Here is a 27,020-nt window from a genome sequence, read left to right as displayed (position 1 = left end):
GTTGTTTACAGAGGAATGTATTAAGTGTATGACATCAGTGGAGTCATTACATTGGTCATTAGTTAAAACATTCTTATCATTAGGGTTGCTATTATTAGTTGGTATCACACAGTCAACCCCTCCCTGTTCTTCACACTGTGTTCGAGTCTCCATCTGAGGTCTGATTCCCTCATTACCAACATTGTCACTAGGTTTTTTGTTATTTAGTGATCCATCATAGATGTTTTGTCTTATGCCAATATTCATACCCTCATTCACTGCTGTTGTATTAGCTGTAGAGTTAGACCTAGGCCACATAAAGGTCATTTGTGTCTCTAATGACTTTCTGTTGATATACCTTGCTTTCAAACACAGAAACGCTATCAAGCATGTTGTCGAATAGAGGGTAAACAATGTCTAATGGATAGTCTCTAAACAGTTGTTGTTGCTTGTTCTCAACCTCCTCAGTTAAATTTGCCTCTTCTGGCTTAAAAGTCAATTAGTAACTGTAAGTACTTTCTAAGCATAACTCAAAGTGTGTTCTCTGTGCTTGCAATCTTTTCCAATGTCATATAAAGTTTATTTGAATCAAAACCTTGTGTGAGTGCATCCATCTGCTCTGGTTATGTTCATCTCTGGGGACATAATCAAGTTCAATCTCGCCATCCGCACTGTTTTTTTAAAAAAGCAAAAAAAGCAATATAAACGACAAGTTAACCGCTCCCTACCTACTACTATAAACTATAAACAAAATAAATTGAAAATCGGGTAGTCGCCATGTAGGTAAAAGCTGGGTTTAAATAAAATAAAAAGTTCAATCAAAAACAGTCTAAAAAACCCTAGTGTAGCAGGGCCTTCCTTTTGAATGGCTGGTCCAAATAGTTTGCCGAGTAATTAGATTAAATTGCTTATTTAGTTATAAAACAGTATTTGTAAAACAGCTATTGGTGTCTTAGCTTCTATAACATATCATTGGTAAAAAATCTAAAAGTCATATATCACAAAAAAGTTAAATTAGTTTGTTACAAAACAAATTGGTTTTAAATATTATCATTACATAAAAAAAGCCACCACATCTATAATTAGTAATATGCACAAAAAAAAAATTTTGATGATTATGCAATGTGAACAATCTAGTATAACATTTAAATAATAAGAATACACACTCACAGTAGCATAGCTTATGTTAAAATAACAAGATATATACCAATACACAAAAATAACAATTAAACATGCACACATGACATAAAGCTTAATGTTTTAACATAAGATGCATACTACAGAAGTAGTGGTTCTTTGTTTGTATGTGTTTTGTGTTATAGAAGTAGTGGTGTACCTAATGTATACACATAGGCCTACATTTATATTATCCCATATCAACAAAGAACCCTGTTTTGTCCTGTCTGTAAGTACATAATATACACTAACTTTGTTTTTCATGATCAACAAAAGTTTTTTCTTTTTTGTGGCTGCTTTTTGATATATTTTTTTAATTTTTTTAATGTAATGGATTGATAAAAAACACACACACAACACAAGCACACCAAAAACCTTACAAACCTACACTAAAACCTTACGTACACAACTATCTATGCCCTAACCTTAACCCAATCCCTAACCCTAAGGTCCGTCACTATTGCACACTTACCTTACCCACACCCTAACCCACTTAATCTGCCCGTAACCCTAAAGTCCATCACTATCGCACTCTTACCTTACCCACACCCTAACTCACCTAATCCACCCCTAACCCTAAAGTCAATCACTATCGCACACTTACCTTGCCTGCACCCTAACCCACTTAATCCGCCCCTAACCCTAAAGTCCATCACTATTGCACACTTACCTGACCCACACCCTAACGTCCCTCACTATCGCACACTTACCTTACCCGCACCCTGACCCTAACGTCCATCCCTATCGCACACTTAGCTTGTCATGTCTGTGTTCTCAGCGTTGGGCTTTTCAACTGTCGGTCTTCTCCGGTGTCAATCTTCTGGTGTCGGTTATCTCATTGTCGGTGTTTTCCACTTTTGGCGTAATCAGATAGACCCGTCTGGTGAGTTTTCAAGGGCCTTATATGGAGTAGTCATATCAAGAGGGACTGTGCCCCTCAAATCCTTATGAAGTAGGAGGTACAGGGCCCCTGTACTGAAGTTAGTACATCAGTTACTTCTCCGAGTATGTCTTTGGACACTCCCAAAAACAAAATTCAAAAGACTAAATATGTTTCTCCTCCTTCAACTCCATCTGTATAGAGATTAGGGAGGATTACTATCCTTTTGCTGAAGGTCCTTTGAAGGCATTTCAGTCTATGCAGTCCGTTTCCCAGCTTCTCATTAAAAAAAAAAAAAAAACAGAAGGCCTCCCATCACCTTCAGATAGTAACTCCCAGTCTGACAGTGAAAAAATTAGTCCGGACTATGCTTCTCATGTTTCTCCTCCTGAATCAGAGTCTGAGGAAGATACTTCATCAGATTTCCCTGTAGGAGAAATATCTTTCACATACCATAAGTGGTTTGAAGGGACCTGTTCTAGTAGGAAGAAAGAAATAACTGAGATTCAAAAGAGATGATATGCTCTACTGGAGGCAGAGACCCCTAAGACTTGGCTTTGGTGCACTGGAGGATGCTTTTACTGTTGCTTCTACTATCACTGACAGTCAGCCTCCTGCCCCCAAAAACCTGACCGGCTTTACACAATTCCACATTCCTACAATTTCCTGTTTCATAACCCAATGTCTGATCCATCTGTAATTTCTTTAGTTAAAGATGCTACTTGTAAACACCTTACTGTCAATAATCCTGTGGCTTCAGATATGGATGGGAAGGGCCTTTGACAGGTATGGAGTGGGGTCTCTAAATTTTCTACCCTAGCATTTAGAACATTCATCTTTCAGGATGACATGGCAAAATTTCTGCTGGCAACTTCTACTGACATGAATAAGGCATTTTGAGTTACTATATTATGGCAGTAAATCATCATAGTCATTTCTTCAGTAACTCTAGTTACTAAGCACTCTTTAAACTTTTCATATGATGAAGCTAATGCTGTGTTCCAAAATGCTGCAGCAGGTTCAGTTAATGCAGATTTGCATAGCTTAGATCCCCAAATTTCTACTAGATGATGTCAAGACACAGATTCTCAGTGCTTCCCTAGAAAAAGAAGTACTGTTTGGTAATTCTTCAGCTGAAGATTTGTAGAGATTTTGATAACGGGATCTCATCCAAAAGGTCAAACAAATTTTTTCAGTCCCCCATTCCAAAGTATAATAGGAATTGCTCTCCTGGTTCTGGGCCTTTTACAGAAAACCCTTTAAACTGTCCCAACAAAGATCTGTGAATCATCATCAGCAGCAACACAAGAAGCCGTGGCAAGGTAATTTAAAGAAAAAAGGAGGTGGAACCCAGGTTGAATCACAGTCCAAGCAAAATGCCTGACTTGTCTCTTCCTTCCAGTCTTCTCCCTGTTCCACTGTGGCCTCCCCTCTAGGTTTTTCAGGCAATCTTGTCTGTATATGTATCTCTGGAAACACATCAGAGCATACTCCTGGGTGCTGGAATATGGAATTTATTCCCTCCAAATCTAGGAGTTCCTCCATATCCAGAAAATTCAAATCCAGCTCATTCCTCCCATTATTTCTATATGTTATCTAAAGGCATCATAGAATCAGTTCTAAATAATGAAAAAGAAAAGGGCTCAGGGGTATTTCAGGTGTCCAGAAAAAGAGGGAACCTGGAGACCTGTTCTGGAGTTGTCTTTCCAAAACTTATACATAATAGTTCCAAAATTCAAAATATGCAGCCTTCGGTCTCTGTTTCTCCTGATCTATGTTTTTTGGTGACTCTGGGCCTAAAAGATGGCTGTCAGTACATACCCATTCACAGACAAAGCTCCAAGGTTTTCTGTTTCTGGCTCACATTTTCAATTCTCCTGTTTACCCTTTGGTCTTTCCACAGCTCCAAGGGTATTCACATATTCATGAAGTGTCTAGAACCAGTACTTTTTTGCAGAGTACAAGGCATTCACACCTTTTCCTATTTAGACGATTGCATTATTTTTGCAAACTATTTTCAAGACTGCCAAGAATCTTTTTGTCAGGAGTCTGTTTCAAAATATAGGTTTTCGCCACAATTTGAAGATGCCATCTCTGATTTCTTCTCCTAGAATAACGTTTCTAGGTTGCCTGCTAGACGCATGCCTAATTGTGCCTCTAGGAAAGGACATTTTTTTTTTTTTTTTACTTAACCAGGCCTAAAAAAAAAAATAAATAAAGGATTAGCTCAAGGTGTGCACTTTAATAATTTAAAATGTACTGACCATCTCTATTATATTGTTTTGTCTATGCAATGTATGTACTGTGTGTATTGTATATTGTCTATGTAATTTGAGACTTTTAACACTGTATGACAGCATCTGTATTTCCCTGTTTATACTGTTTGTAATCTGTTATCATTTTTCTGTATACTGGAGCTTTTCTCCTCAGGTCTCCACTGAAAACGGGTCTTGTGACTCAGCTGGACTAACACGGTTAACAAGTGTCAAATAAATAAATATTTTAATTTATTTTACAACAAACCGCTCCTGTAGTTTTCTCAGCAGTCAATAACTATACTAAGGAAATGTCTCAGGATTTTGGCTGTCCTTTTGATTCTCTACCCAGATTACACACAAGTAAAATTCGGAGGTTTCTCAGGTCAGTATGGATTTAGCACCAACACCCTCCTCTGTCTTTCAGAATTCCAGCGCTGAAAATCTGTTATGGTAGATAGACCAAACCTTACTGAGTGTAAGTCTTCCAATTTCTCATCCAGCTTTGTCCCAGCCTGTATTCACTAATGCTTCAGACTTCGCTTGGGGAGCTGTATCCAAGGGAATCAAAATACAGGATCTTTGGGACCAATATTTCAAGAAGACTCATGTAAATATCAAAGAAACAATGACTTCGATAAGTATTTCAACTGTTTGAGAACTCCAGTGGGGAAAAGGCTTTTATACACTGGCCAGTCATCCAGTTCTTGACAGGATAATGTCCCCTATATGCTTCTACAACAGTGATCTATTTGAACATTTACCGTTCTGGTAAGTTTACTTGCTCAACGGTACGTTTCTGCAGATGAGATTGTACAAGAAAAAAACTACCCAAACAAGGATCCGTCCAAGAAGATATGGTTAAAGTGTGTGCATTTTCTGTAGAGGATTTTTATACTATGTGCTGCTTTTTTTTTCCAGGAAAGATCTGAAGAAATTGTCTCTTAACCACATTGGTAGTAAAAAATGTATCTACAGTACTGATTTTTTTAATTACTAATGTAAACATTTCTGAAAGCCAGTTTTAAGTGCTGAAAGGTACAACTGCTTACAGCAGTGATTTTGAGAACTGCTGCCATGGGCATGGTGTTCACAGACAGTATCCATGGTATCTGTCAGGGAACTAGTGCTCACCAGTATTTTAGTCACTATAATCATTTACAGATGGATTAAATGCAATATTTACTTGCAGTGTATCTATCTGTATAGTTTTTTTTTGTGCTGGGAGGGTCATCTTTGCTGATAAGGCTGTATACCTGAGGTATAAGAAAATTTGCAGAATGAAAAGATGAGTCATTGAAGAAATAGGAGATGCATCACTGAAAACTAATTTACTGTACTGATTTTAAGAGGATTATGCTTGAGCGATGTTATTACTTGCATTCCTGTTTGGATGCTTGTATTAATGCTTTGATTTGGAGTTTGAGTAAACTTCTGCAGCTTCTGTACAGCTGTAAAGTAGCTGTAGAGAAGTATTAAAGTTGCATTTTACTTTTGCAACCTGTTTTTATAGTATTTCAGCTTCAGAACTGCATACTTCCATCATTCCAAATTTGTAATGTTCTTCTAAGATATGATCGTGATAGCCACTGTGGAGAATTATGATTTAAAAGGAGGTTTTATGAAACAAACCAAGTTTTAAATTAAATATTATTTTTTGTTGGTTCTTATGGTATTTTTTTTTCTTAATCTAGCAACAGGCAAACCTGATCCCAGGTTTGAATTTAAGTGCTTTGGGCATCTTCTCAACTGGGCTGTCTGTGATCCCACCTGCTTCTACACCCCGTGGAGCTGCTGCAGCTGGGTACAACCCCTTTGTTGTGAGTACTGTCCAGGGCAAGTGCTCTGTGTTGAACATGTTTAAAGAATGCTACCGGTTTTGTATGTCTGCCAACATGGTCTCTCTTCTTTTTAGTTTTGATTTGAGGTCATATTTTAACCACTTAGCCTTTTTACCTTTTTTGCTGAGTGCTCCTTCAGTTTGCTTTATTTCGCAAAGCATCATTTGCTGCCTTCTGAAAAAGTAAACCTCTCCAGATGTCTTGCAACAGTTTTTTAGTTTTGTTTGAGAATTTTCACATTCTGGTAGACTAAATAATTCAGGGCATTGATGTACTTAGGGTAGAGGAAATGACGTGTACGGTATTATGTTATGCTGTGTTTTCTCTACATTTCCTGTTTTCTCATGTGAAGCAGGAGCTGCCGTTCCCTATTTACCTTGATTTGCTAGAAAATCTCTTGTTTACTTGTTTTGCCAGTCACCTGAAGAATGTCTTCCATGCAGCCTACAAAGCCACTAAACACGCTTCTTCTGCAAGACATATTAGTATAAAAACACTCTCAATCAAATTTTATATGTTGTAATCTGGAAATATTTTGAAATTACATAGCTGCACCAGTTTCAACATAACTTTACTTGGATGGTTGATATTACTTTGAATAATTTCATGTGTGTTTAGACTAAACAGCAAAGGTTTTCTCAGCTAAGAACTTTCTGGGTTTTAAGAAGACAAATATTTTATCTTTGTTATATGTAGTCCAAAAGTGGTGAGTCTCACTATTGAGTGCTTGTTTTGTAATGTGTGCACTTGGGCACTTGTTGACTCAACTTTGAGTTCTGTAGGGTCCCTCCTCCATCCCACATTTCCCCCTTTTGTAGAGGATTGGAGCATGGTTTGATTTCTGCAGTCATTCGGATATACTTTACACTGCGCTACAATTTTCAACATCATAACCACTTTCAAGGTTACTGTCCCTCTTACCCATGCAGAATGCCCTGTACTGTATCATGAAGAAGTTGGTTTTGACTAGTTGTGGAACCTTTATGAATGTTTTGGACTCTGGTGAAATTCTGGAATGACCTAGGAAGTCCTTGAGAATCAGCTCTTCTAATTGGCAACATTGTATTTTGGGTCTCCTGATAATTAGGTTGCAGTTATTATGCTGTATGCTGAACTACGCATAATAGTGCAGTTTTTTCACACCTTTATTAACATTACATATAATACAGTGACACAAGAACACATACAGTTATAAAAGAAAAAAAATGATAGTGTAGTTCCTGGTCCATTCTGACATGTCATGGCTGATTTGCATATTGTCTTCTTGTTACACCACAGATTACAAGTACATTTCTGGAAGGTTTTAAACAAACCTTGGAATTGCTGTGGCCATATAGGCACTGATTGGCTTTCCAGATATTCACAATTCTTGCCTTTAAAGATCAGTGTTGCATTGTTTTTGCCACATAGTTGGAAGAATTTGCTCATGTGGAACTCAAATGACTGATTCTATCTCATAAATTTACTGACATTTTTGTGACATGGCAAATGTCACCTGCTCTACAGTTTCAGAACTCTTAAGTAACAACTCTTCACCTTCTTTATACCTGGGGAAGCTAACCCTGTTAGAAGGTCTGGGAAATGCACCTGTTATTTATATCCGACTTTATAGTAGTATGGTGGTCATCAGTCAGTTTTTAACAGAATAATAAAAGATCTTTCATACACAAAAAAGAAATTGTTTCATCTTAAATGGAAGAGGAAAATTATTTTCTTCATGTATTGAGAAGCCATATATCTCTACACACCCACGTGAGCTGTTGCACATTTACCTCATACATTTGCCTTCTTTACCCACGTTTAACGTCACATACCTGGTTTCTACAAATGAAAGCAGGAGCCAGGGCTTTGAGAAATTTACTGACACACACCACTGAGCTTGAAGAATGCTGTAGTTCATTTGAGCAGCACAGCGTTGTCCCATCCTTCACTTTGCTCAGTTGATATGTGCCTGATATCAATCCCTGTGATGATCTCTAAGAATATGCTGTTTATTCCATAAATTTTGTAAAAGTTGTTTTATTTAATCATTAATCTTGTAATTGTTTTAGCTGCTTATTAAATGGTGTGTAAAATTTATTTTATCTTATCTTTAAAACTTTTCTTTGTTTAAAAATTATGCTTATATGATGTATCGTTTACCACTGGACTACTGGCGAGTCTTTCAGTTTTATGTCCAAAATTTAGATTATTTATTCCCCGATATTCATGGCATGCTTTACAAACATCCAGAGACTATGTTTACTGCAACTTTTCAGTTTTCTAGACACTCCTTGTGCACCCAACTTCCAGTTTAGATTTTTGTACAGTGTTGTCTTTGTTCAGAAATCTCTTGCATTGAATGGTAATATATTTTGTCTGGCTCTTTACCTCTGGTCAAGACTGAATGTATACCAGCATTACCATCACCTGACCAGTGTAAAGATGAGAAAAACAAATGGGAGTCCAAAGTTAAGTGAAAAATAAAAGAAAATACCGGATAGCTTCTAATTGACACTTAAACAGTTAAATGAGCCTCTGAATTAGTTTATATCACTAATCTGACCAGCTTCTGAATCAAAAACCAAGTCAAACTACTTTTGAATTAGTCTGTGATACTAGACAAACTCTAAAGCCCAGCAAGTAACTGGGCTGCAGAAACTCTGCTGCCCAATTGCTTACTTGGTGGGGAGGGTTTCACTATCACACTACTACTGTCAGAGCTGCATTGGCTGTCTGTTCAGCAGTGGATCATCTACAAAGTTCTGGTCATGGCCTACTTAGCTTCGCACAACCTGGGTCCAGCCTACATGCTAGATGATCTGGGCTTTTACTAGTCTGTCCAAACCATGCCCTGAGACTCACAGGGGCATCTGCCACTTTTGGACGCACAAGATGTAAGTTATGGCATTTGTCTTTCAAGATTCATCCCTCTGGAATATGTTGTCCCCACATTAAATGGTTTGATTTCCCTAAAGATACATCTCTTTGAACTCACATACAGCTGAAACTGTCCCGTGTTGTAGGTGTAGTACGTTTACCCTATTAAAACCTACATAACTTAATTGCATTTTCCATTTATTTTGTAGTGTATTGTTTTACTGATTGTGTATTCTTTGTACTGTATTGTACTTTGTGTTTAGTTGTAAATACATTAATGAAACTAATCTTGCAGTGGAATCAGCTTCAGTATCGGCCTGTAAAACTAAATTAAGAAATTCTGTTATCTGCATTTTCTCATGTCTGTACTTGTTTTCCACTGCAAGAATCAGCAAACAAAGCAATGTTTTCTTGTACGACAAGATGATGCATGTGGGTTTGACCTTGAGAGTAGTGTTTAAACGTGCATGCTGTGTCACTGCAGAGTCCGAAAGCAATGGTTCAGGTTCAGGTTCCTGGAGAAAGAGCTTACATGAGTAGAGTTTGTTTCATGCTGATGAAGGAAGTTAACTCCTTAAGCTGAAGCTGAACTTGCCTAAGACGTAGGAATTTATGAATATAGTTCAGTGAGTGTGATTGTGTGGCAAGAGTATGTTAGCAAGCATGAAGCCGTTCAAGTAAGGAATGAGGCCAATATAAGCCAATAAGTAGTTAGGTTTCTTAGGTGGAAATCACTGAAGGTCTGAATGTAAGTTATGCAGGTGGCCAAGTTTGTGAAGTGACAGCAGATGTCAGTACATGTAGTGCTACATGTTTCAGTTGCTTCTTTAAATGCCTCCATAAAACATAGGAAAGCAGCAGGGTTGAGAGTGGGAGAAGCAAGTTCTTTATCCATCTTAAATATAGTTTTCTTGATAAGGGAGTTAACTGATTGAGAGGAAGATTGATAGAAATGGATCCAGGAAAATTCCAAAGGTATCTGAATGAGTATTTTGTGTGGTATTGCTGTAAGTGTGGATTTTCATTGGATGCTGTCATATGGAAGATGGAGGTGGGGGCAAAGACCATGGTTTGCATCTTAATAAAATTTGGTAGAAGAAACTTTCTAAAAAAACAATTTTAGTATTTTTATTTTAATGTTTGCCCTTCCCCTTTTTGCATGCCCTCTGGATGACCATCTACTTTTGCAGCAGAGTAGTTGGCAGTATCATATGTTATCTTGTGCACCAAGGGATTTTTTAATGCCTCAAATGTTTAGAGCTTCTGATGTCATACATGTCATTACACAGTGTTGGTTAGCTCCAGCCCTGACTTCAGTGATAAAATGCCAAAACAGTCTGCCATGTGAATATAACACCTTCCCTATAAGCAGGGAGATGCATCATGGGCACAAACTCCTCCCTCTTTACTTCTTTGGGCAAGCCAGCAAAAAGGTTTTCCTTTAGTCCCCAAGTTGCTAGGTGAATTTGGATCATCAAAGTTGTACTCCAGGATCTACCCCTATACTTTAGCAAGACTTGAGGGGAGTATTTGATGAGGTTTTGCTAAGAGAACCCATATCCATGTACTTGTAAGTCTTTACCCGAAAGAATGGTGTTAAGTGACGGATGACCATGCCATTTATAAAACAAAGAATAGTGAATGGTATAGGGTAAAGCACTGTATTTTAGCTATAACATAAGATGGGTGGGTGAAGGAGGACTTGAATTTGAGTCATTGAGTAGAGTTTGCCAAATAAGATTGAGGGATTCACAAAGTCAATGCCTAATTTTAGATCTGTAAAAGTGGTCTTTTTCAGATTATCCTTGATTCGAGGTAAGTTTTTAATGTCATTTATAAGGGTTAAGAAGGGGAGTAGTAGTAATATTTTGTTTCCTGAAAAAAAATGTTGCACAGGATTAAGTTGGGAATATTGGCTGAAATACTTTCAAACCTGGGAAGAGGTTAGATTTTCCAGTATATTCAACAGGACTTGTAATATGGCAGTAGTTTTGTAGTCCATAGTATCTTTTAGTATCTTTCTTGTCCCTGCAATTGTAAAGAAGAATTAACGTGAGTTTCCGAACATCTGGCCTTATTCTACTGTTTAATGATATAGCTAATTAAAGGTTAACCTGAAAGGCTAGTACTGAGACTGTGGGAGGTATATACAATGTGTAAGAAATTGTGGGACGAGCAAGTCAGTTTAAACAGATGCGGTATCAGAAATAGCAAGTGATGCATACACATTTGAGATGGTGACATTTATTTGTTTGGGAAGTATTAAAGTAGAAGTTAAAGCATTGTTTGAGTGTGATCACTTAGAAATCCAGTACAGAGGGAAAGGTCTGAAGAAAGACCAAAGAATGAATCTGCAAGGGGTTCTGAATTTTTTCATTGATAGCATTCATAAGATTTTTATTAAGGAGGGCAATCCCTAGAAAAATGTTGATGTGGGTGCAGAAATATTTTGGGTATCTTTGAAGCACTGTTAAGAGATATTTACTTGTGGACTCTTTATACTTTAATTTTCTTTTAATAGTCATGTCTGTTTTTTAACACCTTTATTGAATTATAACTTGTGACACGTGCAAACTTACATTTATATAGAAGTAATTAAACCATATTAAGAAGTTCATATTTACAAACATTATACATCACATTGTTATATATCCTATGATCTATGCAACATTGCATAACTTGTTCAGTTCCTTCCCTCTCTTTAACCTCATTTCTTAAAAACATTTTTCTGCATGTATTGTCCCATAAATTCCATTTTTTCTATGTAATTTACTATTGTTCTTTTCTAAAGATCCCACTTCCTCTTCCTTAATCTCCGTTACAGTATTCACTACTTCAAGTGCGGTTGGTTTAGATTTTGATTTCCATTTTCTAGTAATTAATTTTTTTTTGGCAGCCACCAGAATTAAAGTTAACAAGGCCTTACTATGTCTAGGCAATTCGGATCCTGTATCCTAGCTCAAAAAAATTATTTCTTAGTTACACTCATTTGCTTACCGAGAATTCCTGATAAGAGTACTCTGCGGGGAATTTTTAGTGTGTGCCAATTCATTGCACTCCCAAAACATTTGATCTGATGTTGTCAGTCTTCATTCATTCTGGACGGATGGGATCGGTTCCGGCCTTTCAGAACCGACTCTGCCTTTATACATAGCTCGCGCCAGCCAGAAACTCTCAAGCTAAGGCTCTACGCACTATGCCTCTCTCCCCATTACCTCAGCTCTCGTTTGGTGTGTAGAAAATTGGATGTGTTATCCGATGCTCTCAGCTAAGTGCTCTAAATTTCTTTCTAAACATTTTTGCTTAAAATTTTTTGCTAAATAGTTTCACGGCATTGTCGTCGAGTGAGTGACCATGTTTCCGATGATTCTACCCACCATTTTTACTTTTCTGTAACTCTTATTACCATCACTGGTATCAGGCCTCCTCCCTTCTTCTTTTACTGTAGGTGATCTTTTATACCATTGTTGGTATAGTCTTTTTCTTCTTTTTCCCCCTTTCTCCCTTTACCCGTTTTGGGTATTTTCTTATACCATTTTGGTATATTTAAAAAAAAAAAATCCTTTCCTGTCCTTCCTCTGTTTTGTGTGTGTGTGCGCGCGTGTGTATATTAGTGACCAAGCTAACTTTTCTATATGGCAGAGAAGCAAAAGAGGACATCCGGATTTAAGCAGCGTTCAGACTGTGGCAGAAAGATGCCCAATTCTGATGGTCATCTTTCCTGCATGTATTGTTTGGGTGCCCCTCACTTGGACTTGACTTGTACTATTTGTCAGGGCTTTAGCGCTCATACTTTAGCTGAAAGGCACAACAAACTTATTTTGAAAAGCTTAATAAAATGTCCCTTTACTGAAGCCCTATCTAAGGTGGAGGCTTCAAAAGCTCTTAAACATGAAGTAAAGAAAAGAAGCCACTCTGTGCCTACCTCCCCCATGGCATATGAAACTTAGTTGCAAAAACCACAGGTTCTGATGGTTTCTTCAGAACCTAAATCCAAGGTACTGAAATTGACAATAACTTCATCTACAGCACCGAAAACAACCAAGTCCTCATTGGTGGCGACAGTCATTGAACTGGCTAAGACTAAAATCTCAACACCGACCACTACTGTGGGGTTGACGACCTCTTCATCACCGATAATAGTTTCTCTTCAACCTCCATTGTCCTTTCATTTGGTTCCACAATCCTCTTCCATATATCAGCCTGTGGTGCCAAAAGTCGATCTGCCAGTTATTTCCAGGACTAGATATTCCCCTGCAGTGGACCACTTTTTGGGTCAACAACCAAGCTCCTTTCTAGATAGGCCTGAGTCCCCTTCCGGAATGTCAGTCTGTTCCTCCAAGAGTCTGTTAGAATTGGACATAGTCAGATTAGTGGATCAGCGTTTGGCAGCCAGAGGCCTCCTTGCACTGTCTCAGACCTCTCTCCCACCTGGAGCTGAGGCTTATTCTCCAAGGACTCCACTAGTTTATCCTCCTTCAACCTCTTTTCAGAGCTTGGAGCCCTCCACTTCGATGCTCCCCGTGCCAGTTACCTCCGTGCAGATGGTGGAATCTCACCTCAGTACCAGAGTTAACTATGTGGTCTTCAGCTCCTTCGGATTCGTCACACTCCCGAGACTGTGGTTTGGCTGTCGCTTCTGAGATCCTTTCCATGGTGCTGTCTATGACTCTTGGAGCCATGACAGTTTCAAGCCCTCTCTCCGCTCCTACTCTGGGTGGCGGCTTGTCTGAGTGGGATGTGATCCCGGTTCCGAGGTTGTCTTTCTCGATTACAGGCTCTCATCCCTCTTTGGGTGGGCCTGCCTTCCAGATTATGCAGAGAGCTTTGGCCTCACCAGGCTCCCAGCTGGTTCCATCCTCGTCGGAGTTCCATATTTTTGTTTCCTCTGATTCGCAGCTGTCACAATCTGCTACGTCGGGATGGCTGGCACAAAAGCTGCAAGACACCCCGGTTCAGGGTCCCCCCTCTTAGGAGTCCTTCTCAGAAGCTCCACCTGAGGAGCCATCCCATAAAAGGATGTGCAAGAGGAACCACCTGGATTCTCCTGAAGAATCTTTCACTGAAGATACAGATTATGATGAAGGGGAAGGGTCCCCATGGTCACCCCCAGAAGATGTTTCTATTGGAGACATCCTGGAAATATTAAAACAGAGGGGTGATTGGAAGCCTTCAAACCCATCCTCTGAGGAGTGTGTTCTTGCAAGCTTTTCTTCCTGCCTTTCTACTTCTTGGGTGTCCCTTCCTGCTGACGACCTATTTAAGTTGATCGTTCAGTAAGCATGGAAGGCTGTTGACTCCATAGAGCAAATTTCCCAGAAACCAGATAAGATTATTTCAGCCCCGGAGGATCAGCCCCTTTGGTCAAAGGGTCTAGCAGTGATGCCATGGTGGCAGTTGCGGCCACCAAAAAGGAAGTCTCCAGTGAGAGTTCAACTATCCATCCTCCTAACCGAAAATCTCGGACAATGGATAGATTTGGGAAGCGGGTCTTCATTGACCTTCGCTCTTTGGTTCTTGAACTTCTTGGCAAACTTTACAAGACACCAAAGGGATCTGATAACTGAGCTTTCAGCCATCCATGCAGCTTATTGCTCATACAGCCGAAGGGACGTCTAGAGCAGTGGGTACAGGCGTTGCTATTAGGCATCATGCCTGGATGTGATTATTTGATTTCACAGAACACTTTAAGTCTTCCTTTATCAATGTTCCTGTTGATGGTAATTCCTTGTTTGGCCCAAAAGTCAGAGACACACTAGCCAGGTGTGAAAAAGACTGAAAGACTCTTTCTGCTGTGGGCATTCATTTTTCCTTTCCACAATGACCTTACTCCAGGAATCAGAGGAGTGAAAAAATGTGGTTCAAGAAGAACCAGGGGCCTTTTCGGGACACACGTGCTGACTATTTCTCCCGGGGCAGAGGGGGGAATTCTTCTGGAAGACGCCCCTCCCATGGCATGAGAGGGTCCGCATAACTAGGGCTCCAGAGATTCCTTTCCTGGACAACCCAATCAGCACCCCTCAACGGAGGCCCAATTGCTTAACTCTGGAAGCAGTCGGGGGAAAGTGTTCTCTGTGCCATTCCGGCTGGCTTACAATAACCTTGGATACCTGGGTGCAGAAAATAATTACCAGAGGTTACCATATTCCCTTCAATCATTGCCCAAAATCCCAAAAGTGAATCCCCGATATTCCACCCAGTCAGAGGGATCTAGCAGCAGTAGAGATTCTAAAGCTGTTTCAAAAAAGTCATCCAAGTAGTCCCTCCAGACCAAATAGGATTCTACTCAAGATTATTTTTAGTGCCAAAAAAAGGTAGGGGACTGGAGACCAATCTTGGATCTCAGTCTATTGAACAAATTTGTACAGCAGACAAAATTCCAGGTGGTCACTGTTCAGTCAAATCCATTCCTTTCTAGAGAAGGATGATTTGATGTGCTCTATAGATCTTCAGGATGCATATTACCACATAAAAATGGGCAAACACTCCAGAAGGTATCTCCGCTTCTGGCTAGGAGCCATTCATTACCAATTTCGAGCACTGCCTTTAGTCTTAACACAGCCCCCAGGGTGTTCACCAGATGCATGGCAGTCATAGCAGCTCATTTAAGATTACAGGGATTCTGCGTGTTTCCATGTCTAGATGACTGCCTCCTCACCACTGCCTCCAGACATTTACTACTTTATGCTATAGACTTTGCTGTACATCTTAGCGACACACTAGGCATTTCTGTCAACAAAGAAAAGTCACAATTGACTCCTACACTGGATCTGGAGTTCAGCGGAGCAAGGTTATTACAGTATCCTGTGTAGCCTCCCTTCCTCTCCACAGACTTTGAAACTCAGAACACAACTTCAGGTAATCATTTCCCAAAACAGAGTTCCTGCTCATCTGGTACTACAAGCTGTGGGATCCATGGCAGCAACAATAACGTTAGTACCGCTAGCGAGGTATCACATGAGTCTACTTCAATGGTTCTTGGCATCACAATGTTCTCTTGTAAAGCACCCCATGTCCCACCCAGTCTTGATAACAAATCACTGCAAAAAGGATTTATCTTGGTGGATGAAGCCAGAAGACATTATTTGGGATCGTCCCTTTACCCCCTCTCTGCCCAAGGCCGTAGTGACCACGGATGCTTCCCAGATAGGCTGGGGCATTTTCTGGAAAAGACTGTTCAAGGCACTTGTTTCCTGCAAGAGGCCAATTTGCACATCATTGTCCAAGAACTGAGGGCAGTGCTTTCAGCATTGCAAGCATTCCAGGCTTTGCTTCCTTTGGGGACAATTGCAGTCCAATCAGACATGTCCGTAGTTTGGTATATCAACAAACAAGGGGGAACCAAGTCCTACCTTCTATGTCAGGAAGCTCTAAGGATTTGGCAATGGGCAATTGCTTCCATCCAGTTTCTGATAGCAGTGCATATCCCGGAGAACTTCAACATGATTGCAGACAAAAAGAGCAGATGTGTCCTCCTGCCTCATGAGTGGTCTCTCAGTTCCAACGTAGTGGCAAAGATGTTTCGTTGATGGGGTCAGCCTTGCTTCAGTCTGTTCACTTTTCCTATAAACCACAAAATGCAGCAGCTACTTTGCCCCCCCCCCCTCACAGGGTGTGCCCAAGAGACGCACTGCCCCTCGATTGGCCCCCGGACAGCTATATCCCTTTCCCCCAATTCCACTGATCCACCAGTTTCTGAGGAAAGCCCAATGGTTAAGAAGCAAAATGATTCTCATTGCTCTGTAATGGCCCCGTCAAGTCTGGTTCCCCTTTCTGTGGCCTCATCTGGTTTACTGCCTGTGGACTCTGGACCCAGCTCCAGACCTACTGTCTCACCCTCAGTGTGTGGTGTATCCCAGTCTTCAAAATCTCAAACTGATGGCTTGAATTCCAGTAATTGCCAGGCAGAATAACTTGTCCTATCCAGTCCAAAATATACTTCTGGCCTCCCATAAACCATCCACCAGGAAGCTTTATCTTGGCAAATGGAAAAGATTTTCAATTTGGCCAACTGCAAATCACATCGACCCCATCTCAGCGTCAGTTGACAAGGTCCTGGAATATTTAGCTACCTTGTTTGAAATGGGGACTTCTACATCTACAGTTAAGGTTCGTTTGGCTACCATTTCAAATTTTCATAATGGTTTTAATGACCATTCCTTGATGTCTCGTCTATGCAGAATTTTTCTTAAAGGTGCTCTGCATTTAAAAACCCCTTTCAAGGACCCTGTAGCATCACTGGATTTGACCTTAGTCTTACAATGTGTAGTTTGACAGCCCTTTGAGCCAGCAGCCACTTGCAACCTCAAGTTCTTACCTTGGAAGACACTCTTCCTAGTAGCCATCACATCTGCTAGGAGAATTTTAGAGTAACAGGCTTTGTGTAAAACATCCATACATCATTTTTCACAAAGAAAGAGTATCACTCCGAATCAGTCCCACTTTCCTTCCTTCCCAAAGTGGTATCAGAGTCTAATGTCAACCAGTCCATAGACTTGCCGGTTTTCTTCCCAAAATTTAAAAACAGAGGAGTACTGTGTACATTTGTTAGATGTCCACAGACAATTACATTTTTACTTGGACAGAACAAAGTCATCTAGAAAATAAGACCAACTGTTTCTATCATTTTCAGGACCCAGATCGGGCAAGTCTATATCAAAGTTCACCTTGTTAAAATGGCTAAGAGACTGCATTACCTTTATATACGACCAAAATAAACCCAAGTTATCAACTACTGTTTGAGCTCATTCTACAAGATCTGTTTCCACTTCCTCTGTCTTCCATTCCAGAGCTTGTATGGAAGACATATGTGCAGCTGCAACTTGGGCTACTCCGCATACCTGTATCACTCATTACAAGTTAGACATGGTCTCCAGGGAAAGATCATCCTTTGGCCCTTTGATGCTCAGGAATATCCTTCCTTAGGGCCTCCCAAGATTTAGAGTAGCTAGGGACTCTGTCCTATTAGTCAAGAATGAATGAAGATTGACAACATCAGATAAAGAAGTTATGTTCTTACCATAATGTTCCATCTGTGTTGTCGATCTTCATTCATTCTTGACATCCCACCCTCCTGTCCCCTAAAAAAGACTCCTTGAGATCCAGACCTAGTCCTATGGTGTTAGAGGGTTATACCTTATGGCTTCTGTATTTTCTTAAATACTAGGCAAACTTGATCTGAGGTAATGGGGAAGAGAGGAATTGTCGGTAGAGCCTTAGCTCGAGAGTTTTTGGCTGGTGCAAGCTATCTATAATGGGCGAGTCGGTTCTGAGAGGCTGGAAGTGAACCCATCAGTCAAGAATGAATGATGATCGACAACACAGATGGAAAATTATGGTAAGAACATAACTTCCTTTTCCCAGTTAACACTTTCTTCCCCATCATACCTCTGACATTTGCCATCTACTTGAGGAAAAATTCTTTGGATTCTACTCTGGGTATAAAAGTATTTATGCAAGCACTTCCAGGCAAAAATCGTAAATCTTCCTTGATTTTGTTGCATATTTGGGTGCCATACATATGTCTAAAATAGCAATTTCAGTTTGAGTATTATGGTTGTATGTCAATAAGGTCACCATTTTTGTCACATTTTGAGGAGGGCAAAGGTGGTTTGTATCCGTATGGTAACATCATATTCATATTGTGATAAATACATGTCGGTCTGAAGTAAGGGAAAGTTTTTGTGAAAATAAAACGATATTCGGGAGCATTTGTCTGAAATACTGGAGGCAGTTTCTGAAACTACAGAAAGGAGGAAGCATTTTGGTACAGCAGGCAAAGATAGACACTGCAGTTCAGGGTAGCCTTTTAGTTGCCTAGATTATTTGATGTCAGTCATATGATTGTGATAAATGTGTGTTTGAAATGAAAACAAGATGTTATGAAAAGGGTAGAAGAATAGCTGGGGATCTTTTGACTGAAACACTGGGTGCCATTCCTGGAACCTATATGGTGAAAGGAGTAGGTGTTTTGTTACAAAAAGCAATGATGGGGCGGTGGTAGTTTTTCAGTCATCTAGATGTAATGCATAACTGGCTGGGCAGTGATTTATATCTGAATGTTCACCAGAAAATGTGATGCATAGGGTGTTTTGAGTAAAATCCAGCCTGTGTGTTTGCCATGTTTATAGGGTGGTTTTACTTTAGTGGACTGAATTGTAAATTGAAGCATATTAATTTATTGAAATACATGTTTTATTTCTTTGTTTCACAGATTAATCTGATAATATTTGCATTACCCAGAAGTAATATATTTGTATTTTCTGCTCTTTGAAAGAGGTATTTAAGATAATCTGATGTCTGTTTAAAGCCATGTTTCAGAGTATTTTGGAAAACATTAAATGTCTACTACTTTCAGTTGTGACTGATATTGAGATGGATTCTGTACAAAATTCTAGGAAGGATTAAGTTAATAATTAGGTGGTTCCTTATAGTATATGCCAAAGTCATCAAAGTCTTTTTTCTCACATAGGTATGTCCATTTGAAAAACAAATGGTGTAGTTTATTAAAGGGGAGAACTTGTAAGACTGGATTTTAAAGAGACTTGCTAAGCTAGAAAAGTTTGTTTGCCTATGTTGTAATCTATCAGTTATCTGTTAGTTTAGCTCAGAGGATTAATGTTAAGAACTGCTAACAAGCTTCCTCCTGTAGCTCTGGACTGAATCCCTTGGTCTTTGCCTATTGTTTTGACTCTGGACAAGGTACTTAATCAGATGGTGCTTCCAGGCTGCCCCTTGATAATAAGCATTTATACCTAGTGGATTTACCTGCTTAAAAAGTGACTAAAAAAGTATATGTGTGTGCATCTAATTTTATATATATATATATATATATATATATATATATATATATATATATATATATATATAAATAAAATAAATGTGTGTGAGTATGTATGTGCAAGGAGGAGAGTGTGTTGAGCAGATGGAAAGAGTACTTTGAGGAGCTGATGAATGAAGAGAATGAGAGGGAGAGAAGGGTGGATGATGTGGGGATAGTGAATCATGAAGTGCAGTGGATCAGCAAGGAGGAACTAAGGATAGCTATGAAGAGGATGAAGAACGGAAAGGCTGTTGGTCCAGATGACATACCTGTGGAAGCAGGGAGGTGTTTAGGTGAAATGGCAGTGGAGTTTTTAACTAGATTGTTTAATGAAATCTTGGAAAGTGAGAGAATGCCTGAGGAATGGAGAAAAAGTGTTTTGGTACCAATTTTTAAGAATAACGGTGATGTGCAGAGCTGTAGTAACTACAGAGGGATTAAATTAATCAGTCACAGCATGAAGTTATGGGAAAGAGTAGTGGAAGCTAGGTTAAGAAGGGAGGTGATGATTAGTGATCAGCAGTATGGTTTCATGCCAGGAAAGAGCACTACAGATGCGATATTTGCTTTGAGAGTGTAGATGGAGAAGTACAGAGAATATCAGAAGGAGTTCCATTGTGTTTTTGTGGATTTAGAGAAAGCATATGACAGGGTGCCTAGAGAGGAGTTGTGGTATTGTATGAGGAAGTCGGGAGTGTCAGAGAAGTATGTAAAAGTGGTACAGGATATGTACGAGGGTAGTGTGACAGCGGTGAGGTCTTCGGTGGGAGTGACGGATGTGTTTAAGGTGACGGATGTGTTTAAGGTGGAGGTGGGATTTACATCAAGGTTCAGCTCTGATCCCTTTCTTATTTGTAATGGTGATGGACAGGTTGACAAACGAGATCAGACAGGAGTCCCCGTGGACTATGATGTTTGCAGATGACATTGTGATCTGTAGTGAGAGCAGGGAACAGGTAGAGGAGACCCTGTAGAGGTGGAGATATGCTCTAGAGAGAAGAGGAATGAAGGTCAGCAGGACTAAGACAGAATATATGTGTGTGAATGATAGGGAGGATAGAGGAGTGGTGAGGATGCAGGGAGAGTAGAGGTGGCGAAGGTGGATGAGTTTAAATACTTGGGATCAACAATTCAGAGTAATGGTGAGTGTGGAAGAGAGGTGAAGAGAGTACAGGCAGGATGGAGTGGGTGGCGAAGAGTGTCAGGAGTGATTTGTGACAGACGAGTACCAGTAAGAGTGAAAGGAAAGGTCTACAAGAGGGTAGTGAGACCAGCTATGTTATATGGGATGGAGACAGTGGCATTGACAAAAAGGCAGGAGTCAGAGCTTGACGTGGCAGAGTTGAAGATGTTAAGATTTGCACTGGGTGTGATGAGGATGGACAGGATTAGGAATAAGTATATTAGAGGGTCAGCCCAGGTTGGAAGGTTTGGAGACAAAGCCCGAGAGGCAAGATTATGTTGGTTTGGACATGTGCTGAGGAGGGATGCAGAGTATATTAGGAAAAAGATGCTAAGGATGGAGCTGCCAGGTAACAGGAAAAGAGGAAGTCCTAAGATAAGGTTTATGAATGTGCTGAGAGAGGACAATGCAGGTGGTTGGTGTGACAGAGCAAGATGCTGAGGACAGGAAGACATGGAAACAGTTGATCTGTGGCGACCCCTGACGGGAGCAGCTGAAAGAAGAAGATGTGTGTGTGTGTATATGTATGTATGTATATATGTATATATATATATATATATATATATATATATATATATATATATATATGTGTGTGTGTGTGTGTGTGTGTGTATATATATCTATATATATATATATATATATATATATATATATATATGGATGGATCTGTCAGATGATTGAGTTTTCAGAAACTCGAAATTCATTTGGACGAGACCATATGATCAAGTTTCAGAAAACACGAACATAAAACAAAAATCTACTTTGTTTACGTTTATGCAGGGGGCAAACCCCCTGCACCCTATATCCCACACTTCCTGCAAATTATGTATATCAACTTCAAGATCGCACTACAGTGAAGAAAAGGGTAAATTTCCTGATCCTTGCTGTACTGTGACCACCATTCAAAAGCCTTGAGTTTTCAAAAACTCGGTCATTTGCTCCCAACCATATGAATTATGTCACTTACCTGAATTTTAAATGATTGAGATGATAATACCAAACTTGCATTTAAACAAACACGCACAACACTGATATTTTCACCAGGGAAAGGAAGCAGGCAGTCTACCAACATGGAAAAAAAACTGTAGCATGTAAAACCCACACAATGAGGGCAAGTGCCCCCTAACTAAATATACCAACTTCAGGATCGCACTATAGTGGGGAAAAGGGCAACCTCCCGAAAGCTGGCCACCTGCCTCCTTCCCTGGTAAAATATCGGTGTTGAGTGTTCGTTTAAATGTAAGTTCAGTATTATCATCTCGATCATTTAAAATTCAGGTGAGTGACATGGCATGTATTAGAAGTACACCCATATATATGGGTCTGGCCACAGTTAGGATGCTGTTCCTTGTGCCACAGTAACATACTAAATTTTATGTTTGTGTGTGTGTCTATAGAATATTACATTTTATTTATATATATATATATATATATATATATATATATATATAAGTATATGTAGATTTATATATATATATTTATATATATTTATTTATGTGGGTGTTAACCGCACTCACCACTGTCAGGGCCTTAAACAACTTTCCTGGCTTGAACTCCCTAACAACTTAGCTCAAAATCAACTTCTTTTAGCTCACCAAATACTGTACCAACTTGACAAAACTCCAGCCTTACAAGACCTGATCATCCTTTACTCCAATAACAGAGGACTTAGATCCACTAACAAGGCACTAATCTCAGTCTCCAAAAACCATTACAGCTCTGGTGATTCTCTGTATTCTAGCAACATTGGAACTTTCTGCCAATACAAATCAGGGTGCAACCTAATAAAACCATCTTCACAAAACAGCTTATTTCCCACCTACACAACTCCTGGACATGCAACTGCCTAGCACCTGGCTGACGTAGTCTAACTCCTTTCCCCTCTCCCCTCTATTCAACCTCTTTAAAACTCCCAACAGATGGACTGTATATTATCACACGTTACTTACCAACTCACTGCCACCTACTCCCACTGTCCCATCTATACCCACTAACTCTCCCCTAGACTAAGTTGAAAAGCTTTCCCTTAAAATGTCAATGCACCTCATATGAACTTGTCTATATTCTCCTCCTTTTTTAGTTTGTCCTTTCTTGTCTTATTTTCAGTACATCTTCAAGATTATCTCTACTAAACATACTGTATGGGCAACAATCAAATCTTACTACCTGCTATACTTTTAATTGTATGTCTAAACCACTGTGCTTATGTAAACATCTTATGCAGTCATATGTTATTGTCTGCTATGTTTTTATAACTGAATGTGTAAATATCTTATAGTATGTTAGCAATTGTTCTGGAGCTTTTCTCCCCGGGCCTCCGCTGAAAACGGACAGCTCTGTCCAGTCGGACCTTCCTGGTAAACAAATGTAAAATAAATCAATATACATATATAAACACATACACATACAAACATAAAATTTAGCATGTTGCTGTGGCACAAAGGACAGCATCCTAGCTGTGACCAGAGTGACTAGGATTTGGTTAGTGCCCCACATACAAGGAGCTAGCTGGGGGGATGAGTCAAGGGAATGTAGCCTGCTCTCCCCTTTATGGGGTATTTGAAGGGTTGCGCACAGTAGGGCACACACACTGGGTGGTGTGATTTTACTTGGAGCAGGTTAGCTTGATGTCAGCCCTGGGGGGGGGGGGGTCCCTAGGGTTAGTTTTAAAGAAAAAAGAGTTGTTCTGGCAATTATGTCTAAATGCATATACCCTCCCTGGACTTAATGGGACTCTCTGTCCATCATTTGTTTACTGAAATTAAAAGTCTACCAACATTAGAAGTTTTTTTTTTTTAAATACGTTTTTAAAATAAACTATTCATTTATGTATAATATTCTTAAAATGTTTCTATTGTATGGTATTGTTATAAAAATTGATGGATTTTTTTTTTAATACTTTTTCCTTTTATAATACTAAAGCCCTTTAATGCATTTTAGTTACATTGTTGCTTTAAAAATGTTGGCACAGAAGTGTCATGTGATTTCAAAAGATTTTAAATAGTAGCTTATAACTTCCTTTCTGTTATCTGAAGAAGTCTAATAGTTCCAGATGAAAGGGCTTATGTACAGTGGGTATGACAAGTGTACACACCCCCCTGTTAAAATGCCAGGTTTTTGTGATATAAAAAAATGAGACCACAATAAATCATTTCAAAACTTTTCCCACCTTTAATGTGACCTATAACCTGTACAATTCAATTGAAAAACAAATCTGTCAGGGAAAAAATATAAAAAAATAAAAAACGCACAAACAATAAGCTGGTTGCATAATTGTGCAAACCCTTAAACTAATACTTTGTTGAAGCACTTTTTAATTTAATTACAGCATTTCGTCTTCTTGGGTAGGAGTCTATCAGCATGGCACATATTTTTATATCCACTGTAGTTGTTAGTTAAATGTGGTGTTTTGCAGTGATCAGGGAACATTCATGCAGTTCTTTTTCATTGCCCTCATAAAATCCCAGCTTTTTCTGCATCAAAGACCCACCAACACCAGTGGTATTTTCTTACATTATGCTTTAATCCTGTCAAATGTTTGCCTCCCCTCCACAAAACCACACTGATCCATATCTATCAATTTTGGCATCTCCTTTCCCATTTTTTAGCCATTGCAGACATAAACACTTGTCATGGTTTAGAAATCAAAGTAACTCTATTTGAAGCTGGATATGATGAGTCTTTAAAATCTTTAGTTATTATAGCCACCTCTGCTTTCTTCTAGGACATTGATGATTCTCCTCCTTTTCAAATACTGTTAAACAAAACCTTCCAGATCTTTATTGCTTTCTGCCCCCCTAGCTACCAAACGTCCACAGAGACACCATGTGGTACTGGGGACTTTCCTGTGGATTTGTTGTACATCAGTATTTTTATCTCATCTCTTCCTGTCTTAACTATTAGTAATTCAGCCTCCCCTACCCTCTAACCTTGACATATTTCATTCTTCTGAAAATATTTTCATTTGTACTTTTTCTTGATTTCCACATTTCCCTGCTTTATACAGATTTTCATAAAACTTCTGAAATATTTCTAATACCCTTAATGGACCTCCGGTTGTTTTTCATTGTTACAAGCTCTCTAAGCTTGGCAATAACCCTTTCTACTTTGCTACCTGAGCCATTGTGCTAAAAGTGTTTGCGCTATGGAGTTATTATCAAAAAACAGTTGCTTAGTTGTCTTTCTAAACTCATGCATATTATTGAGGCGGTCCCTTATTTTCACTTTAGCACTTTGCAGTTGCTCCTCTCCTTGTTCAGTGACATTCCCCCTGTCTTGCAATACTTTTTTTTTTTTTACACTTGCCAGCCCCTCTAAATAATTCTTGTTACTTCTTAACCATATCTCTTTTCCTTTTATGTCCATCCTATTTTTATACTCCACTTTAATTTTATCCTAGTATCCTACTTTGTAACTATAATTTCAGAAGAAATTTGTCTTTTCTATTAACGTCTAAATAATTTCTACTACCCATTCCTTAAACTCCTCTCTTTTTAACAGATAGGTAGGTGGGAAGCACCAGTGTCTCATCTTTATTTTACTTTTTATTGGCCCGTGATCTGAAATAGTTATTCGATGAGTATCAAAACTTTCAATTAAATGCACATGTTCCTGTGAAATATAATTTCTGTATAGCCTAGCCCAGTTGTTGTACCTTTGGAAATATATAAATTCTCTGAGTTCCTGCTACCGAATTCAAATCTTACATACCAAATATTTTCATGATTTTCTTCAAAAATCTACCCTATTTTGTTATATTTTCCCTTCTAGGTCCCCCAATACATCTTTACTGTTGCAAATCAAATTCAGTTCTCCACATATAAGTAATATTCCCTGCTGGAAGCTGATTATTTCTCCCAGAGTTTTCTTAAGCTTTACTGTAGCAGTTTTAGGTGGAATATTAATACATGCCAGTGTAATCTCCCTCCCTTGCCAGTAACTTCTTCTACTATTATATTATTTTCCTCTCCTGTCGCTATTGGAGCTACTCTTGCAATTAAGTACTCCCCGTTTCCTTTGTCCCAGATATTCTGCTGAATAACCATCCTGCAATCCTTTCTCAGAATCCATTATTTTTGATTGGCTTTAGGACTGTAGCATCTTAAGAAGGGATTATCTTTAGAGATGGTGCTGTCTAAGCTATACAGTCAGCTGTGAGTGAGCATGTGAAACTAAAGTAAATTGCCTCCTTTAAAAAGTATATTTTTATTTGGACTTTAACTGGTGGCAGTTAATGAAAACTGTTCATTTGCAGGTACTTTTTTAGGTGATTTATGTACTAGTACTCTCTGGTTATTGCATTTGCAGCCAAGCAGTATACTTTATAGTCATTTAGTTTTTTAAACACCTTTATTAAATTATCACTTAAAGCATAGGCCAACATGCATTAATAGAAAAGAAAGCAAACAATATTAACATTTTTCCATTTACATACATTATATAGTGTTCTTTTTTATAAGCACAATCAGTCCAACATTACATAAATTGCTCAATTCCTGCCTACCCTTATACCTCACCCCTCCTCCCAAACATTATTCTGCAAGTTTTGTTCCCACAATTTTCTTTTGGGAGAACAGAGGCATGAATAGAAGCAACCACAGCTATATATACAGTGTGACAGCAGGTAAATGAACACTCGTCTCTATGTGTTAGGTGTCCCCTTAGTGCATCGTACCTCATGTAATTAGTGTGCCTCTTTAATCATGCAGGCATACCCCTTTCTTAGTTGATCCAGGCTCCCCATTATCCTGTAAAATGTACTTTCAAGTGTTTTTCATCCCTTGTGATTATTCTTCATTCCCAAATTCTTACTGTACAGTTTTCCACTCCAGATAACCATTCTTTATTACAGTCATTCACATACACATGAATTTTCCTGATGCTCAGAAAGTGCAGTGTCATACACAATGACTTCTGATCCCCTATAAGTGTACAGTTATCCTCAAAACAAGGAAATTCCTGATAATCCCGTGGTCAGGTGCCATATAGTATCACTTCTGATCCCCATGTTTATGTGCAGTTGTCT

At 39.1% G+C, this 27,020-nt stretch overlaps 1 protein-coding gene across 5 annotated transcripts in view; it reads left to right on the top strand.

Moving 5' to 3' along the window:
• The window catches only part of IGF2BP2 (insulin like growth factor 2 mRNA binding protein 2), a 1,003,123-nt gene that overhangs the window by 764,706 nt on the left and 211,397 nt on the right, over positions 1–27,020 (top strand). For all 5 annotated transcript variants that reach the window (XM_044075951.1, XM_044075950.1, XM_044075953.1 and 2 more), the window contains exon 10: positions 5,985–6,110. In XM_044075951.1, coding sequence (XP_043931886.1) covers positions 5,985–6,110 — 126 coding nt within the window. The remainder of the gene's footprint in view (positions 1–5,984; positions 6,111–27,020) is intronic.

This window comes from Protopterus annectens, chromosome 6.part1, assembly GCF_019279795.1.
Source record: "Protopterus annectens isolate FY-2018-M chromosome 6.part1, PAN1.0, whole genome shotgun sequence".
Lineage (NCBI taxonomy): Eukaryota > Metazoa > Chordata > Ceratodontiformes > Protopteridae > Protopterus > Protopterus annectens.
This window is presented reverse-complemented; position numbering and strand designations above follow the sequence as displayed.